The 17088-nt window shown below is 36.5% G+C and overlaps 1 protein-coding gene across 1 annotated transcript; it reads right to left on the reverse strand.

Annotated features, from left to right (window-relative positions):
- Positions 1–9960: 9960 nt before the first annotated feature.
- On the reverse strand, positions 9961–16548 carry Spam1 (sperm adhesion molecule 1). The gene is made up of 3 exons (XM_040291617.2): positions 15424–16548; positions 14877–14966; positions 9961–10728 (listed from the first exon to the last, which is right to left on the reverse strand). Exons 1-3 carry the CDS (start codon positions 16375–16377, stop codon positions 10120–10122), a joined length of 1653 nt encoding a protein of 550 aa, XP_040147551.2. The 5' UTR covers positions 16378–16548; the 3' UTR covers positions 9961–10119.
- Positions 16549–17088: the final 540 nt, after the last annotated feature.

A 17088-nucleotide genomic window follows, 5' to 3' on the forward strand; every position in this document is an offset into this window, starting at 1 on the left:
TAACTCAAGTATCTACAGGGCCCTTTCAAGGGCTTTTCTAAAGCCACCAGGAAAGTGGGCTTCTGCCACCATTAGACTCACATCAACCTTTATCATCACATTTGATTTGGGGTTTGGTCAAAGCTGATGTCTTTGTTTATACCGAGATTCTTTTTTTTTTTTTTTGGCAATACAATTTTATTTTATTTATTTTTATTTATTTTTTATTAGTTGTTCAAAACATTACATAGCTCTTGACATATCATATTTCATACATTTGATTCAAGTGGGTTATGAACTCCCATTTTGAGATGGAGGAATTGAAAGTTTCTTTATACAACCAATTCATGTCTAGAAGGACAGATTTCTATTCAGCAAGTCCTTTATGAAATTTCAAATCCATGAACATCTTAAGAATCCATGTTTCTTCTGCAAATTAACCTAACAAGACATTTGGTGAATAAACAGGATGCTTAGTAATAAATAAACAGAATGATTAGTGGTGCTTAGTAATGCATTTCAGAGTTTCTCTGCTCTCCCTGTGGAGGAGAAGTAGGCCCTGTGCTCTCTGTGGTTCTGCTCTAGTACAGCACCAATTAATGGTAGGACCTTGAGTCTTTGCCTCTTCAATATACTTTCTCATGAAGTGAACACTGAGTATGAACTTTCTCTTTTATAAACCTGTAATACAGAAATATGCAGACAACTTGAAACTCAGCACAACTCTTTAAAGTACTTCTGCTCAGACAACCATAAAATTGAAATGTGGGTTCTTACTCTTCCCTTTGCTGATATTAAGAGTATGCCCTTGCTGAAGATAAAGCTCAGTTATGTGAAGCCAGTAGAAATTAAAGGACATAAATCCCACACAGTCTTGGTGCTCCCTCATCATGAGCCTATTGCCATGAACATGAGCTGGTCCTGGTGGCTACAACCTGTGGTTCTGAGCCCCACTTTTCAGTGTTATCATCAAAATAGAAAATCTTCAGGAAAGTGCATGTGCTACCATGCTAAACGCCATTCTGTAATTTCAGTTTCTCATTAAACTCAGGGGAAAGTTCTCCAATGGTTATTTATTAATTTAAGTTCTAAAAATTAAATCCAGGGCCATGCACATACTAAGCACACCAGTATACCATTGAGGTACATCCCCAATCCTAAAATTTATTTTTTGCCAAAATTAAAGTTTATTTTTTTCTATTTCATTTGCACACCTTGGGAGGATATTTCCCCTCATCCTTATCTTTAAGAATTTTGCCTGAGACCAGGCATGGTGGCCCAGGCCTGTGATTATAATGGCTTGGGAGTATCCAGTTCAAAGCCAACCTCAGCAATTTACTGAGGCCCTAAGCAACTCAGCAAGACCCTGTCTCTAAATAAAATATATAAAAAGGATTGAGGATGTGGCTCAGTGTTTAAGTGCCCCTGGATTCAATCCCCAGTACCAAAAAGAAAAACAATAAAAAAAGAAGTTTTCCTGAAATTAATTTTGCACACAAATATTGATGAAAAAGGCAGAATTTGTTATAGAAAATATTTTAAGTCAATGCAACAAAAAAGTTAAATATGTAATTTTGCTTATCATCTTATGCAAATATCTTTGGGGAAAAAAGTCATAGCTTTTGTGAAATACCCAGAGCCCCTATGATGCAAAAATCATTAAGAATAATACCATAAAAATATAACTTTTCTGAGGGAAGTGCCATCTTTGTAACCTGTCTTCTCCCTACAGGACAGGTAACTGACCAGTCATAATTGGTTATATGAGTCATGATTTTTCCCATTCCCTACAGGATATTGACCACCTGGCTGAATGAATAGGCATACGTATGAATTTTAATCTAAAAACTGGATGTAAATCTATTTCTTATCAAGAGAAGGAAGGAACCCTCTTCATGTATAGGACTTCGTAGATTAGAGAAGGAAGGTATTGGCCAGGAGGGTAAAGAAAACAATTTATTTAGCTTCATGAGATTATAAAATGGTGGGAAAGAATATGTTTCTTTACTCATAGTTCAGTTTTAGATTGGATTCATTAAAACTGAAGGCTTCAGTAATTAACATAAATGTTAGTTATCAGTGGAACATGGGGCTGAATTGGACTCCTTCAAAATTCACATGCTGAAGTATCTCAAAATGTGATTACATTTGCAGACAGGACCTTGACAGATATAATTAAGTTAAAATGAGGTGTTGGAGGGGTACTAATCCTATATGACTGGGGTCTCCATATGAGAAGGAAATTTGCATATCAACAGGGACATAATGAAGACATGAGTAGAAGACCATCATCAGCAAGCCAAGAAGAAAGATCTGGAACAATTGTGTCCTCACAGTTCTTGGAAGGAAATCATTTTCCTAACACATAGACCCCAGGGTCCCAGTCTGCAGAACTGTAAGAAAATGTCTGATTTTCAAGCAACCCAGTCTGTGGCATACTTTGTTACAGCATCCAAAGCAAACTAAAACAGATCTACAGAATAAATTCCAAGGGACTCAAGGCAAAAATTGAATCCAGACTAAGGCAATCTGAAGGAAGCCCTGAGCTGGGCACAGAGCAGCAAAGTTTATTCATCTCGATAGCCAGTCTGGGCATAACCCAAAACTCTTAGGACCTGAAAGAGATCAGCAGCTCTGAGGTTCTACAATTATAGTGCTTCACAGTACAGTGAAGGTATTAGACAATGTGATGCCTCAGGCCTAGGATTAAAGATCCATGTGTCAATTGGCTTTTTTTGTTTGTTTGTTTTAACATCTAAGAATGAGAAAATGTTTTTTGTTTGTTTGTTTGTGGTACCGGGATTGAACTCAGGGGCACTCTACCACTGAGGCACATCCCCAGCCATATTTCGTATTTTATTTAGAGATAGGATCTCACTGAGTTGCTTATCACCTCACTTTTGCTCAGGCTAGCTTTGAACTCGCAATTCTCCTGCCTCAGCCTCTTGAGCCACTGTGATTATAGGCGTGCACCACCACACCTTGCAGAGAAAATGCTTTTTTTTAAAAAAAAAAAAAAAAAAAGGATAAAATCTCAGCATTAGGAGTTATGGAAGTATGGAAGAGGAGGACTTTATAAGAGCAGACTCAAAAGAAAATCTTACCTGACTGGGCCACAGTTGCAAATGACTGCTGACCTGTTCCCCTCCTGCCTCCTGCAGTGAGCATTATCAATTGCTTCTCTCTGCCTTCACCCCCAGCCATTGAGAAATGCTGGTGTTTCCTGGATCCCCGGGAGGTTTCATCCATTCTCATCGTCTCAAATATCATTAAATGGATTTAGATTCCCATTGTCCTTCAGAGCTGGGTTTGCATCCTGGCTCTGCCTTTAATTTCCCATGGGTTACTTGGAAAAAATGCTCAGCCTAATGTCTCGGTTTCTTCTGATAATATCAGTTTCACTATCATAAGGTACTATGGAGATCAAATGAGAAATTGCTTGGAAGATACTAGCACAGGTTTGCCCTAGAGCAAGTATTCAATAAATGAGAGTTTAAAAGTAACAGCAATACAACAAACAAACATATGGCGCTTCCTATGAATCAAGTGCTTATCTAAAAGCATTATATGTCAACTTATTTAATTCTCGAATATATGAGGAAACAAAGGCACAAAGAAGTTATGTAACCTGCCCCAGCTCACACAGCCAATAGCTAATGGGCCGAGAACTCGAATGCAGCCTGCCTCTAGAGATCTTGTTCTCAAAATGGGTTGTGACTCTCAGTCATTATCCATTGTTCAGATGCAGCCCTCAACTATCCCTTGAACTTATAAATCATTACAGCTGAAAAAAATTAGAAAATTAAATAAAATAAAAACAGTCTGGATAATCCACAGGCAGTTAGACTGCAACGTGCTCAAAGCAGAGTCCTGGAAACTAACTCTTCCAACCTGTGCTCCTTTTTGGAAGTCAGTGAGTAGCCCCAGCAAGGAACCTGGTGTCAGATTAGAATCCCTGCTTTGCCTAGACCATCCCCACATTTAAACAGCCAATCACTGGTTCCTAATTCAATTCCCTTCTCTCCATTCCTAATACTTTCTAGTTCAAGACCTCATGTTCTCTGGCTTAGGATAAAGACAAAATGTCTCCAGCTGTTCTTACCTGCTCACACACACACACACACACACACACACACACACACACACACACACATACACACACACACACACACACACATATACACCTACACCACATTAGTTCACAAATACTATACTACAGTCTACATTCTAAAAACTTAGCATGTTGATAAGACTACATAAAACAATAATAAGGAACATATGATCAATTTCCTACCCTATCCATTCCCTCAACGCCAAAATGTCCACAAAATTAAATTTTTGCTTGTAAAAATAATTCATTTTAAATTCTTTCACTAATAGAACTTCCAGGACAATGAAACCCAGCACCATTATTTATGTGTTCTGTCTTTAGCATGGTAATATGTGATTTTTTTTTTCTTGGTCTGATTAGACTGATTTTTTTCCTGGAGTGGTAACGTGCTGGCATGTGATTAAGTTATCATTCTGTTTACAGAAACCAAAAGACTTCAAGGACACAGAAACTTTACTGTTGAAGAAGCCCGGGGGACTTGACACCATTATCTTACTGCCCCCTGCTGCTCTCAATGCATAGTTCATTGTTTTATGTCCTGAATGAGGCCCAGAAAATGTTGAAGGATGCAAACTTTAGTAAACTGAGTTTCTTTTATCTTCAATTGCCAGTTTCTTCTTTAACCCATTAAAATCTATATTGAAAGTATGTATAAATTTAAGTGCCCCCTCTATTACCTGTTTCCTATAGTATGGCACTCTGAACATTTCTTGGTAGTGGACACATAGTTATGGTCAGATGCCATTTTGGAACCCTAAGTGTAAAGGAAGTAGGAACCAGTTTAAGTTCCTTTGTGCTATGATGCGATTTCACCTTGCTGCCACGTGGGGGTGGTATTGTGCTGTGGTAGAAGTTATGGACTCAGGAGTCAAATCCACAGACCCAGCTCTTTCTGATTTTAAGATTTATTAGCTGTGTGGCCCAGGACAAATCATTCAAACTAAGACTTAGTTATTTAACCTGGAAAAGAGAATTAAATCAGAAGTTGTATGTAAAGCACCTGGATTAAATCTTTAGTAAGAGACAGAAGTTCCGATTTTTGAGGAATTACAAAGCAGTAATTGACAATGTCATCCAGGCTAATTCTCAGCATCTCTGTGGGAACAATACATCACTGATATTATTAGTCAGTGAAACTGACCCTTACCATTTAGTGGCTGAAGTTTTCTACAGCATACAAAAGTATACTTAACTCAAAAACACATGTGTACCACATACTATGTAGTCTTGATATTTCCCAACTTTTATAAAATGATAGATACAGTATAAATGCTAAACCCCAAAATAGTTTCTATTTCCCATCTTTAATTAAAACAGCAAAAATGTCATTTGTAATGATTTATACACTAAAAATTGCATAATTTTGTATTGATCCAAGCCTATCCTTGTCCCTATATCTACGATTTAGATTTAGCAAATTGGAATAGAAGTAATCTACCTCAATTAAAATTGTGTGATCCACCTACTATTTGTTAATTAGATATGTGCTATATGGAAATGACTAGAGACCAAATAAGTGAACACAGTTGTATTAGGACAATGATTTGAATTTTTATAGAATCTAATTACAGATGTAACACATCAGTCATAAGATAGAGTACATCAATAAAATAGCACCTTATGCTAGAATTAACTTGTAGTCTGTAGTCAAGTTAAACATGTTATAAATGCATTTTACTTAATATCCTATCCTTCAAACTGAAACTATCAAGTCAATTTTATATTCCAAATGTAAACTTTAAATCATCGAATAGAGGGGAATTTTTGAGAAGTATATAAAGGTTTCAAATAGATAGCTATTGCTGCTTAGAGCACACAGTGCTCTTGTACAAGCACTGTCCTGATGACTTCTGTTTATTTGCTCTAGTCTTCTCCACAGTTAACCTTCTATAGTTGAAGAAGCAAACTCAGAGAGGATGAGTAACTTACTCAAACTCAGCAACTTACAAATAACGGAACTAGCATTGCTTGCTTATTCCCAGCCATTCTGTGGTTAACAATTGGATCTCCTATGAGAAATCAGCAGTGCATGGGTTTTAGAATTTTATTTAAATGATACTTCTCTTAAAAAGAGCTGTGCCAGGGGAAATGGTGCACACCTATAATCCCAGCAACTCAGGAGGCTGAGGCAGGAGGATGACAAGTTCCAGGCCAGCCTAAGCAACTGAGTGAGACCCTGTCTCAAAATGCAAAATAAAAAATGACTAAGGATGTAACTCAGTGGTTAAGAAAAAAAAAGTGTATTATTTGGAGTGGGAATGGAGTTCAGAGGTAAAGTACTTGACTAGCAAGCACAATGTCCTAGGCTTCATCCCCAGAAACATACATGCACAAAAGTTATTTCCCAAAACTGAAATTTGATGACCCCATAAAGTAAATTAATTCAGTAGATAGTTGAATTTATAACTACTTGTGACTCTTGTACTTTAAATATATAATAATTATTATCATAGTTAGATGCCACTTGAAACATATACAGGAATAAAAAAATGAAGTGTTCTTTTAAAAGCTTGTTTTTGTTTTCATATTATACACACACACACATGCACTTGCATCCATATTTCTAGAAATTTCTGGAATTATAAGCATGGAACTGTAACCAAGAGTTATCACTAGAAGAGGGAGGGAAGGAGACTATTAGTTTTCTGCTTTGTATTATTTTGCCTTGAATGATGATGACTTTACAAAAATAAAACGATTGCAGACTAACATAATATAAAATACTACACAGTGTTTCAATTGTTTAAAAATTGTTAGTTTTAAATATATAATAATATTTCAAATCATTTGGGGGAATACCAGGGATTGAACTCAGCGGCACTGGGCCACTGAGGCACACCCCCGGCCCTATTTTGTATTTTATTTAGAGACAGGGTCTCACTGAGTTGCTTAGTGCCTTTCTTTTGCTGAAGCTGGCTTTGAACTCGCTATCCTCCTGCCTCAGCCTCCCAAACCTCTGAAATTGTAGGCATGCGCCAAGGCGCCCAGCCAAATCATTTTTAAATTGCTTTTACAACTCTTTCAACTCAGATATTAAAACTTAAAGGAACAAGTTCTGTAACAAAATAAACATTTCCCTTTTTCTTACAGAAAATTGGATGCCTTAAAGAGTTTAAGACCTTAGTGTCTTTGACTGTAACATAATCAGATAGTACAGAAAAGAAGATGGATTTGGCAACATCCCAAACAGTACCATTGCTTTGTGGCTTTATTTCTTTTTGTTTCTAAAAGGATATCAGAGGCAAAAGGAAAGGGAGAAAGTTTAATGACATTTGTGAAGGTCAGAACAGGTATTCAAGTACAACTTCTCTTGAATACTTTAACAAGACATTGAAGGCTAATAATGTCTAAATCAGAAGTTCCTTTTAACCAGTGCAAATTATGTCCTCAATGGAATCAGAGAAAGCTCCCTTCTTTTGCTTTCTTCTTTCCCTCCTTCCTTCCTTCCTTCCTTCCTTCCTTCCTTCCTTCCTTCCTTCCTTCCTTCCTTCCTTCCTTCCTTCCTTCTTTCCTTCCTTCCTTCCTTCCTTCCTTCCTTCCTTCCTTTCTTCTATCTATCGCAAGCAGAGGAGAAAAGAGAAATATCTAGGTTGTCTAAATTTTATCAATTAGCTTTTTTGGTGGTGCTTTACTTTCAAGTACCTTACCAGTTCATGTCAAAATTTAATTCCATCAAAATGTTAGGACCCTGTGCAGAATGATTGTGTCGAAACAACCCTGCAGTTTCACTTATAATTGAAACAGAGGATATGAGTCCGTGTCCTCTAGACTGTAGGATACTGATAGGCAAGCTGTTGGGACCTGGAATATGACAGATCTTGAACTCAGGATTGAGAATTCATGCAAAATTGCTGTTTTTCAAGTTCAAATGGAACCAATATTTACTAGGTGGAGTAGTTCAGAAAGGACTTTCCAAAAATACCTTTCCCCACAGGTATTTGTTGAGTTATTTTGCCTTTTGTGTACTATATTAACCAACCTCAGGAACTCTAAAAGGTATATTTTATTGTACTTTTTATTAAAATGTAAGCTGAGCCAGGTTAACTCTCATGGGTTCATATACCTAACAAATATTAAAAGTTAGAATTTTCCCTTAAAATTGTTCAATTCCCATGATGGTTTAGATATAAGGTATCCCCAAAAAGCTCATGTGTGAGACAATGAAGGAAAGCCTAGAAGTGAAATGATTGGGTCATGAGATCCTTAACCTAACCAGAGCATTAATCCTCTGGTTGGGATTAACTGGGTATTAACGGTAGGCAGGTGTAGAGTGACTACAGGTGGGTCAGCCGTGGGTGGTGTGCCTCTGGGGTTTACATTTTGTCCCTGGTGGGTGGAACTCTCAGTACTACCTTGTTGCCATGTCCTCAGTTGCTTTCCTCTGCCACACATACCACCACGTTCTGCCTCACCTTGAGTCCAGAGCAATGGAGTCAGCTGTCTGTAAACAGAGACCTTTGAAACAGTGAACCAAATGAACTTTTCCTCCTCTAATTATTCTTGTCAGGTCTTTTGGTCACAGTGGCAAAAAAGCTAAAACAATTCCAAAATCCATTCCCTCTCCATTGGCCTTGCTTCTTCTTTTGTTTCTAAGTCCTAATCGGTTTTTACTCTGATGCCCATTAAGTGTCTTTCCCAGGTCATTATCAAGTTGTTTCTTTTCATGACTAACTTATGAAAACACAGTTTGGACAGAAGAATCATAATTAAAATGGAGAATGAGGGAGACAGCTGAAAAACTCTGAGGACAGCATTGGTCCAAGAGTTCTCAAGTTGTGAAAAGTGGCCAGGACCATTCTCATGTTTAAAATCTTTTAGTGAGTCTCCATTGGCTTTAATTTCCTCCACAACTGCTTAATGGGCACCCCCTGAAAACCCAGGTACTGTTCATCACACTGAAGGTAGAGTTGTAAGCAAAATAGAACAAATACCTGTCCTCCTGATTTTTACTCTAGAGCACTTGACAGAAATGGGGAATATTGGGCAGGTATAAAGACTGAGACTGTCATCATTGTGAAATCCTAGCTTATTAGTATGGTTCATCATTTGGCCATCATCTGCTTTAAACAACTCATCACCACACTCAGTGTTCCATTCTGAAGATTCTTCTGAGACTACCTAATACCTATGTAACCCTAAGGCAACTTACACACTACCTCTTCTCAGGAACCTCTGACACACCAAATTCTTATTTGCGTGCCAGAGCATACTAAACTTATCATAGCATTTACAACACACTGTTATCATTTTCCACACTCAATTTCTGCTTTCTTCAAACAAAAGAAACTCAGCTGGCAAGAAGCATGCCACTCCATCTTGCATCTGTGACTCTTAGTGCCCAACCTGGCAGAGAATGAGCACTGGATAAATGCTCTTTGAAGGATATGAATGCCCAAGTAGATGGATAGCTAGATGAAATGAGGCATTTTAGGTATGACAATCAAGAGTGAAAAGAAAATTAGAATCTTTTTATAAATGTGAATTCTGGAGATGTCGTTATGTGCAAATATAGAGAAATCATTTTCTAAAATTTACCTTTCCCTAAAATACAGTTGAAGCACATTTCCAACAGGAAATAGCTAAAAAACATAGTTCTGTGAGATAGATTGGTACATGTGGCATGCTACCTTTTAAAAACTACACCTTAACATTTTCTTGACTTTTAATTATTTATTAGTAATGATTAATTATTGTATTATTCCATTTATTAGTAATTATTAATTATTGATTGCTATTCATTATTTGATTATTTGGATTTTAATGATTATGACTGTTTATTATGACTTAATATTTTCTTATTTTGACTGTATTTTTTTTGACAAATCACAAACTATTCATAGAGGCATTTATTTACAGTTAACTTGGCTTTATTCAAATCTTCACTGTTCTCAGAAGAAAACTAATCTTTCCAGAGTTATAGAATCTGCAATCAGTCTTTGATACAAAAATAGACCTTTTGCTCTTGAAACTCAAATCAGATTTCTTTTTGTAAGATGACACCTATCTTGCATTGTTTAGTTTCCATGAGCCTATGCCAAATATTTCAAATGCTGTGAATACATGTATAGAATTAAGAGTCCTCCACTGATGTCGTTCCTAGGAATCTGTGGAGACACTGTGGCAGAGGATGTGAAGGACTCACTGCTGTCCTCGCTCTCCCCGCTCTCCCCGCTCTCCCAGCTCTCCCCAATGTCCAGACCTTCATTCTTCTCATTTGGGGAAGGAGAAGTCTCCTGTTCCACACGGGGGGTAGTCGTATTACTGGATTCTGGGTTTAGTGAGATGTCTATGCAAACGTCTTCAACAGCACACACATTAATAAACTTAACTTCTTCTAAATCAGATTTCTGCTCACAATTCAAGTCAGTGTAACAGCTGCAATGAAATTTTTCAGAAAAATGCTGTAGGTCTTCAAATGTGGGTTTTCCATGTATTATGTACTTTCCATTTTGCCCAATTTGAATAGCAAGGTTACTTGGATTGAGGTGAAGATAGTCGTCTGAATTCCAGTTTTTCCTAATGCAAATTCCCTTCTCCTTGCAAAGCACTTGGCTACACATTTTGGCTGCTAGGGTTACATTAATTAAGTAAGGATTCAGTGTAATCTTCATGTAATCCTGTAGGTTCAAGCAAGCCTTCTGTAGAATTATAAGACAATATCAGGGTATAAGTTAGTTCGCATGTAAATTAATTCACAGCAATAAGCATATTTTAAGAACAAGCAAACCAGACACACCAAAAGACAGGAAACATTTTCTCTTTTTACCTTAAAAAAACAAAGTTATTTCCACTATTTTTTTTAACATACACATGCCATTTCATGCCACTGAATAATTGATCTGTTGAAGCTTAACATATCCGAGCCTTGGTCTTCCTCAATAATTCATAAATTAATCAAGCAGATAGAATTGTACAGCTGTTAGAATATCTGCCCTGGGGTTCATTTGCCCTGCTGCAGTCCTGGTTTCATCAATAACAGCTTTATGAACTAAGGGATTCTCAAGCTTCTAAGTTTCCTATTTTGGTGACCTTGATTAGTTAATTTGGTTATTCTTTATGCTCAGTTTCATCACCTATAAAATAAGGTAATTTGGGAACCTATCTCAAAGGGTTGTTTTGAAGATGAAAAGAAAACATATATATGAATCTTAAACAGGCCCTCAATAAGTTATAAATAAATGTAATAAGAATCACATTTGTCAGACACATTTAAACAGCACTGAAAAGAAATTCCAAAAGGCTCAAAATAACCAAACAGGTTCAACTGAGTATATTTTAGATTAAATGTTACATAGAGTCAAATTTTGTGTAAGTAATGACAGCTCTTTTATAAATTTGGCAGAGTATGAATGATGAATGGCTAAAATGATTCATCTTGAGACAGGGATGTTTTAAAATCTGGACATCATCCTTTCAGAGACATCAAAGATAGTCACTTTGATGTTCAGCAGTTTCATTGAGTGAACTGGCTCTGTTCTTCCTTCAGCAGACCACAAGGAATGGTGGAGGTACCCTGGCAGGCAAGTAAAAGCGTACTGGCTGCTCCCACTCATCCTTTTAATATTGCTTATTACTTTCTTTGAGCTGATACCATCTATTGTTAGAGTAATAATGACCTTTCAAAGATGGCTGTACCTTAACCCCACAACATGTAATGATGTTAATATACATTGTAAAACAAACTGTGTAGATATGATTGAGTGAATGTAGCATGTGAAGGGGAGATTAACCTGACTTATTTGGAAGAGTTCAATCTAATGACATGAGCCATTGAAAGTACAGAAATGATTGTAGCTGGTTAGAAAGATAAGATGAACCAAGGGGAGAGATTCAAAATGTAGAAGAAACTTAAATTACCACTGCTAACTTTGAAGATAGAAGAAAAGGAGTAGGAGCTGAAAAATGTAGGGACTTCTCGAAGATTGAATGGCCATTAGCCAATGGCCTGTCAGATGATAGAGATTTCACTGCTATAACCACAAGGAACTAAATCAGCTGAATACCCAGATGAGCAACTGGGGAACCTCCTAGAAAGAAATGCAATCTGCTGACACTTTAATTTTAGCCCGTGGAGACCCTGCTGGGCTTCTCCTCTACAAAACTGAAAGGTGATACATATCTGTTATTTAAGCCATTAGGTATTGTAACTTTTATGGTAACAATAGAAAACTAATAAAACCATCTGCCTTCTAACTCTCCAATGGATTTGCATGGAGTTTAGAACAAAAACTTCTCTTGACTTCATAAGGTCTTTCATGGTGTAACCCTTCCTTCTTTTGTACAATCCTCCCCACCCACTCTCCTTCAATACAGTGGTTGTTTCACTAGCATACCAGGTTTATTTCAAACTGCATTACTGTTCCCTCTACTTGGAAGGCTCTTTCCCCCAATTTTTATCATAGTTGACTCCATCTTGTCCTTCTGAAAGTTCTATAATTAGACAGTACCTTTCTCAGAAAGTTTTCTTGTTAACTCATATCTCTCTATCAATTCTCTGTATAGTACTTATCATACCAAATGTTTTTATTGATGCACTCATAAACTCTAAGCATGCAAAGGCTTTGTTAATATTCTTCAGTATTACATTCCCAATATCAAGGACATAGAAGAATTTATACCAAGTTCAGGTGACATTGCAGTTGCTTCCCCAAATCCATAGGGGTAGGTAAACAGAGGAGTAAAAAGATGAGAATAATTTGAAACTCATTAGTCTAAATAAGGTGTAGCCTATGGAAAGATCTAAAACTGGTTCTTTAATTAATAAGGGCTAGTTTACAGCATTTGAAAATTTATCATGATGTAGATACTCCTACAATGGTCAATTTTAAGTATCAATCTGATACCACTGAACACAGAACTGGTAACTGAGTACACCACCATTATGCAATATGGTGTGCATTATGGGGTAGCAACTATTACATATTATTTCCTTTTTCATATAGGCAATAGATATATATCCAACAGATATAAATAACCTCAGACATGTATTATTAATGTACTAATCAGTACATTTGAATACCTTTGTTTTTAAAATAATTTACTTTATTATGAGTTTGTATAATTTAATTTTTTAACAGTGACAGTGTTTAACAACTGGCTCACAAAATTTCTGAATATTTGTCAATCAACTATCACAAACTGGGGCCAGTTCAAAAGGCTTCATCACACTGCTGGGTCTAGTCAAAAGGAGTGGAAAGAAATGGTTTACATAACTCTTGGTTTTAGGTCAGTTCCAGCAACTGCAAGTAAATCTACAATTACCAGTTTCTCAATTTCTCAATGGATCAGAGGAAACATGACAAGTGACCTGTGTGTCTATTGACATGTAAAAAGTGGGAAGTAATGATAACATTAACTTTCAAAATTATCATAAATTGGGAAAAGTGGCAGAAATGTATAGAACAGTGTCTATAAGGGACAATGTTGAGACAGTGTTATTAAACAGTGAATTAATTAAATAATCCTATTAAAGTCAAAGGACTGTCGCTGAATGATTTTTTTTTTAAACTCAGGATACAACCCAGGGACACTCTACTCCTAAGCAATATCTCCAGCCCTTCTTCTTTTCTATTTTGAGACAGGACTCAATAAATCATCCAGGGTGGTTGGAAACTTGTGAATCCTCCTGCCTCAGCCCCCTGAGTGCCTGGAATTATAGATGTTCACCATTGCCCCTTGCATGAATGAATAATATTGAAGATTGTTTGGGAGGCACAGTAAAAGAATATGAATCTAAGATTAAAGTGACACTAGAAAACAAGTGTGACACTTACATAGTACATCATAGCATCCTACTTATTGTGAAATGTCTGATTCATTATTCATCAGACTAAGGGTGGAGTTTTTTTAAAAAAAAAAAAAACACTAAGGGTGGTTTTATTCCTAAGGAAGTTATGTGGAGTATTCATGAATAGTTCCATCATAGAGTGAATAGTATCCCCAAGAAAGGGGTTCATGGATTTGGAAAAACAAATAATAAAAGTTGAGAATATACTTAGGAGAATCACAATTTTAAGATAATATTCTCACATATAAAAGGTATTACCTAGAGACATATATCTTTCCCTGAATTTGTATTTTGTTTCTTCTTTCTCATTAGAGATCAAACCAGAGATAATATATTTATATAAAATAGGTAAAAGTTCTGAGACTACTTTAAAACAATTTCACAAATGTTACTATACTTTTAAACAAAGTAGGAATATTGTCAGTCTATCTAAATGACATGAGACAGACATAATACCCATCTTAGGGTACAACGTCTATGCTCTGAGGACAGGACCTCAGGCCATGAACTGCATGTGAAATTCTCCATGGGACATTCATCATTAGTATTTCCATATCCATCAGAAAAGGAAAAGTTTGGCTCCAATTTAATAGTGTCCACATATATAGCTTTTCATTTTCATTAAGTCACAAAGATTGAAGAAGGGGCAAAGATCTGATATGGAAAATTAAACAAGAATGAAAATAGACACTCATCTTCTGACACCAAACTCCATGTCGAACACTGAAATCATGGCTTTGTTTTTGCTACTTAACAAGTCATCTAGCTTCAGAGAATTTCAATTAATCTCACCAAATTTCTGATTTCTCACTGGAAAATACTTTGCCTTATAACCTAACCAAACAAATGCAAGATGGTTCAATTCTGCATAGATTCATCGAGCACCTACTACTTACTATCTGCCAAGCGTAACACTGATTTTCTTACTTAACACACAACAATTCTCCAAAACATTGAAGGTAGAAATATCTTCATCTGTTTCTTACCAGTTCAACTTACCATACTCCGCGCTAAACTAAGAGTTCCCCATATTACAATTCCAGAGGCTCCCAGAGCAATAGTCTCACCAATTGTATTCACAAGGTCAACCTGGTGAAAGTGATAGAAAGAGGGAGCAGAGAGGAACAAAATGAAAGTGTTATGCACAGGACATTAACTCCAAAGCTGAGCCTGCTGCTTTGACAACAGTAATTTAAATATTTCTTCATCCACATCCCTATTATTAAAAAAGAATAGAAAATTCTTGTCTTAATTACTTCTACTGACAAGAGAGCAGATTCATGAAAAAAAGAGATAGAACTTCTATATTGTGTATACTACCTAATGCTGCACGGTTGCTGAGAGATTACATGATGATATTACATGACAGAAAATATTCTCATTCTGCATTCATGTATATAATGACTTAGAACTACTCTTGTACGTATGACTAAATGACATTAGAAGCTAAGCTTCACTTCCCACAAAAATGCTCTTCAGTCTCACTGCACACCATGTGTGGACCCTGTTTCATAACTCTGAAACTTTGCTACTTTGATTTACTTACCTGAGAAAGGAATTGCAAAGTAAGATCAGTAAAAACCAGGCGGGTATATACAAAAACTGGAAGTGGGTTTCTAGCATTAATCATTTTAGAAACCCTAATAGCTTCCTGTACACGATTACGCGAGAAGAGTGCCGCTAGTGGGGATGACTGCAAGTTGCTGTTCAAATAAATGGATGGGAAAAGGGCGGTGCTTTCCTTCCACAACCAGTGCAGATCGTCATTCCTTTTCTTTTCTATGTCAGGGCACGCTCCGGTGTAATGGGATTTTTTGTAGTTATGGTTGTAACAATCAGGGAAAAGATAAAAACCCCAGAAGTGATTTGGCCGAATTGATTTGCCCAATTTTAAAGTCTCTTCCATGAATCTCCTTCCTGCCATTTCAAAATCTTTTTTGGCGATCTTAGTGGCTTCTGTGATATTCAGTCGTAAATTTTGTTGCTGGACCAACTCAATAGACTTTTTCCTATAAATAGTCTTAGGTGACCAGTTTCTTTCCCAGGTGGGCCTCCAGTCTTCCCAGTCAATGACAACCAAGCCCATGTTGTCTACTGGTAGGTAAAAGAAAATGTCTTTCCTAGCTTTGTCCAGATGCTTTTGTAAGGACCCCAGCTGGGGGATTCCTCCATGCACACTTGTGTCTGTCTTATCTATGTGTGGATAATAGCCAAGTCTGTCCGTATAAAATATTGTAATACCTTGCCCTGTGATACCTTTCTTGGGACTTCCTATTAAAGAGAAGAGGCTCATATCTAGCGGCTCGTCAAACTTTCCAGTACAAGCTTCAGTTGGAGCATTCCAGACCCAGAGGAAAGGCATATTTGGGATAAGAGGTGGGGCACTGAAATCCACAGTCAGGCAACATGGAATTAGAAGGGAGATGAACACTGTACGGGATGCTCCATTGGACTCAACAAAGCTCCCAACAAACAGATGATTCAAAGTCAGCACTCCCATTGCAGAATAATGACTATGAAAAACAGTGATTTCTTCTTCCACACTTTGGCTTATCCAATATTTGATGCAAGATATGAGCACAGAAGAAATATAGTGGAATGAGGCCACTTTGATGGGTAAAGAGGTAGAATAATTATGTTATATTTAAATACTCTTCTTGTTTCATGTTTCAGCAATGTTTTGAAAGTTGCATCATCTATAAATGAAAAAAAAGGAAATATAGTATTTTCTGTTAAGGTACATTACTGTATCCAAGATGGTAAGCTTTACCAGGTTCTCAACTTTATGTGAAAACAGTTTAATTCCATTTTAGCAGATAAAATACCTACTATTTTGTTTAAGTCAATAATATGATTTTCACTTATGTGTGATACAAATTCTGTTCTAGTTAACATTTGTCTCATTTTCTCAAATCATAACAGAGCCTGCAGAGAGTTCAATATAATTATTTTTTCTTTTGCCATTCCAGGTGTACAGAATGCTTGACCAAGCAAAGCCTATTGAATGAATATAGATTCCAAGTCGAATCTCATTCTTATTTATTGCTTCTTGACAAACCACTTTCTAGTGGTTTGCCAAATATTGAAAAGAACCTCTCATAGAATTAAAAAATTTCATATTTTCCTAATTCTTTTTTCTTTTTATTTATTTTTAAGTAGGACAGAAAGGAAGAAGAGAAAATCTACTTTTGTCAGAAGAAATAAATCAAAA

This window comes from Ictidomys tridecemlineatus, chromosome 2 (genome assembly GCF_052094955.1).
Source record: "Ictidomys tridecemlineatus isolate mIctTri1 chromosome 2, mIctTri1.hap1, whole genome shotgun sequence".
NCBI lineage: Eukaryota > Metazoa > Chordata > Mammalia > Rodentia > Sciuridae > Ictidomys > Ictidomys tridecemlineatus.